This window comes from Vollenhovia emeryi, unplaced genomic scaffold (genome assembly GCF_000949405.1).
Source record: "Vollenhovia emeryi isolate VEMERY1.0 unplaced genomic scaffold, V.emery_V1.0 DF939133.1, whole genome shotgun sequence".
NCBI classification, from domain to species: domain Eukaryota; kingdom Metazoa; phylum Arthropoda; class Insecta; order Hymenoptera; family Formicidae; genus Vollenhovia; species Vollenhovia emeryi.
The window spans coordinates 1,362,428-1,366,027 of NW_011967233.1; the positions used below are offsets into that span (position 1 = coordinate 1,362,428).

At 36.5% G+C, this 3,600-nt stretch overlaps 1 protein-coding gene across 1 annotated transcript in view; it reads left to right on the plus strand.

The window, feature by feature from the left end:
• Window positions 1–2,170: 2,170 nt before the first annotated feature.
• The window catches only part of LOC105567975 (ATP-binding cassette sub-family G member 4-like), a 9,816-nt gene continuing 8,386 nt past the window's right edge, over window positions 2,171–3,600 (plus strand). The window contains exons 1-2 of the mRNA XM_012023281.1: window positions 2,171–2,233; window positions 2,314–2,408. Coding sequence (XP_011878671.1) covers window positions 2,171–2,233; window positions 2,314–2,408 — 158 coding nt within the window. The remainder of the gene's footprint in view (window positions 2,234–2,313; window positions 2,409–3,600) is intronic.

Genomic DNA, 3,600 nt, shown 5'->3' on the forward strand with positions numbered 1-3,600 from the left:
AAGAGGGCCAGTGGTGTATTCATATCGAACATACTGGGATATGATGGGAAGAAGGCTGCGTGACTTGTAGGACCACACGATGTGCAAAATCCGAACGGCAACCTCCACGTGCACATTGGGTTACGCCGATGTCGACGGTAATGAACGAGAATACAAGGATTACTTCAAAAAACTGTAACTTGGCGAAAAAAAATCGCAGTAACTTCTTTTTTTTTTAAATTGAAGGGAAAAGTACACACTTTTTGATACTTCGAGCAGAATTAGCGAGGAAAAATTTCCTACGCCCAGGCACCTGGCCAAAGTTGGTTAGTTTTTAGGTAAAAACATGTCCTTACATTTTAAAAGCTACAGCAGCGCAGATGCATTCGAGGAAAAATCTGGTGACTAGTTTTCGAAGCTGAAAGTGCAAGCTTTAATTTAAAAAAAAACGATCTTGCTACGATGATTTTTAACGGAGATATCATCGGTAATGTCGAAAACACAAGGGTTATTTCAATGAGTTGTGATTTGGCGAAAAAAAATCGTAGGAACTTCTTTTTTTTTTAATTGAAGAGAAAAGTATACACTTTTTGATACCGTAAGCAGAACTGGCGAAGAAAAATTACTACACTCCGCACAGTGCGTCAAAGTGTGCAATTTTTTAAAGAAAAAACATGGTCATGATTTTGAGAAAGTTCCGGGAAATGGGAAGAGTGAATGCAAATTCCAATAAGAGCTTCTTAAAGCAGAGGCTTTGCCCTATAAAATGAAAAAAAAACTGTTCAATTCGACCAGTTTTCGCGAAGTTACGCTTATTTGAAATTCGCCAAATTTTGATGTAAATTTCTTGTTGCGTTAATTTTTTTGACCAGTGTAGTATCAAATGTAATTATCGCAGCTCGTCACTTGGCGAATGATAAGTTGTTTGAACAAAGTACAGCTCACTTTCACTTTACAATGCAAACGTATTTTTATTCTCTATATCCACATCTTGTTTTAGCGATTTATTACTTAAAAATCGTCGCGAAAGGCTTATTATTTGCAATATTTTAGTTATTAATAAAAATTCGATGAAAATATTATTTTAAGAATAAAAGTAATTTTCTCACGAATATGAATTTAAGTTTCTCTTTGTCGCTTAAACTTAAAATTAAATTAAAAATTTCCAAAAATATTCCCTTTGAAAATAAATAATTACCTAAAAACTCTTATTGTTAGTATCCGTTACAGTTTACGATTTTTTGTCGCAGTAAATTAACTCGTCTCGATAACTTCCTTTCAAATACTTAGAAAATTGAATTTATTTATAGAATTCGTGCGTAACGTCATCGTAAAAAAGCAAACAAAGATAATTATCATATTGACTTGATTATCACGTCAAAGGTCATGAGAATAAACGTTGTTTAAATTCAAGCGCAGATATAACGATTTTTTAAATGAAATATTAAGTAGGCCAGCATAATTTACAATGTAAATATACTTCAGGTCGTACATCGCATAAGGAACGCATGTTGTTTGCGTCATGGCGATGCTTTAGTTTTCTTAAATAGCCACCTTTGTAAGAATGCTATTTTTATTCATTACTGGTATATCCATATTATGTTAAATTATCACAAAAATTTGTGTGGGCCGTTTGGGACATGTGATATCTGTTAAATTTAACACAAATTTTTCAACTGCGTATGTACAGTGCGGTACGTTAATTCGGTTCGGGTCGTATCATCAGAAAGCATCTACGTTTAAATAATCAAGTATTTTTGCCCATCCTTAGTTATTACCCGGACCGATCTAATGCACCATACTGTACATAGGAAGATATAACGTTCAAAGGGAGAAGTAAAGTGCATATATGTGATATTCCTTGCTTGTTCAACCGTGTCGCAAAAAAGGAATGTTAATGGAATGTTAGGTGGTAAACTTAACTCTTGCTGTTTTTTCGTTTCCAAACTTGATTTGTTTCGAATGGAAGATGAATGAATCTTAATCAAAATAATTTCCTCCATTTTCAACTACTTTTTCCCATCTCTCCGGCAACAGAGCAATCTCACGACGGTAGAACGGCGTGCCTCTTTCAAGACGATCCATTCATCCGCCTATTTTTGGACTTCTTCGTAACTGGAAAAGTGTGTGTCCGTAAGTGCATGTACCAACCGGATGAGATGGTAATCCGACGGTCCCAAGTCTGGAGAGTATGCTGGGTGCATCCAGTGATGCCGGCGATGAACGTCTGCTACATAATCATCATGGTGGTGGGGTATATGTATATGGTGAGGATGGCTCCCGTGCCACACACAAGCTACATGCCGTATATGTGTGGGCAGTGCACGTATGCAGCACGTAGCAGTATGCGATACAGGCGCCATGCCCACCATATCTCCACCACCACTGTGGCTATGTGGCAGACGTTCATCGCCAGCATCACTGGATGCGTGAGAACTTCCCATTTTCAAGCTCTAAAAGTGTATGCTTCATGCTTTTCGTAACATGTAGTCGAACGTTAACATGAAAAAGAATGATTTTGCGATTTTGCGAAATGACTTTGCGTCGATTGTTGGCCGCTAGTCTTTTTTTTGCATCAACTCGTCATTCAATCGACATTTTTTTGACCAGTGTATATTAGAAATAACGAATGAATAAAGAGAAATAAGATAAGAAGTCATTTTGATTATATTCCATACTAGAATATCTAATCGTTTACAAAATGGACACAACTTATCTTAAAGCGCACAAAAAAAGGAAATTTTAGGCTTGAAATACTTGAGATCATTACACTATCATGCATTTAAACTGTTCGTATTTTGATGGTGATATTATCACGTTCCTACTTGTGAGAGACCGTTGAGTAATCAACTTGGAAAGAAGGGATTTGTAAAATCAAAGCACGCACCACCACGTAATAATAAATGTTGTCAGTATTCTGCTTATTCAAGCTACAAATATCAATTTTACTTTGTTTCAATTCGTTTTCAAGAATAGTTCCTCTTTTCGAAGATTCCACTTCTCAGGAAAAGCGTGGTAAAGTTGATGCCGAGACACTTCTCCATATGCATTGTACCCACTTTTCTGCAATGCTGATTACATCTTTTACTGTCTGCTACACTTGCCGCTAACTGTGTACGTGTGGTGTAATTTATGTCAAGATCATTTCACGAGAATATTCTTCCTCGAACGTATATCTTTATGCAATGAGGCATGTAACGGGGCAGGGCCTATGCGTGAAGTAACAGTATGAATAGGCGCGCGTTTCTTATGATGAATTGGCATTATCGCTCTGTGTCGACATTCTCTGAAACGACGGAATATCTCACGGCAGTGACCTTTCTCTCTCGACGTCTAATGATTAAATGTTACGTAACAACAACTGCCAGCAATACCATGACTGACGTAAAAAAGCATTTCGTCTCCGAATAAACGAATTTATATTATTTAATGACAAACGCACTGTAGGATTCAAGCGATTATCATGAAGAATGAGTAAACAGTGATGTGTAATTATGGAATATTACTGAGATTACACGTCACTGCTTAATAACGTTTATTGTTTCACGTGTGAAGGAAAATTGATCTGTAATTATATCGGCTATTTTTACATATATGCGTAATTCTAGGATTTTTCTTCAC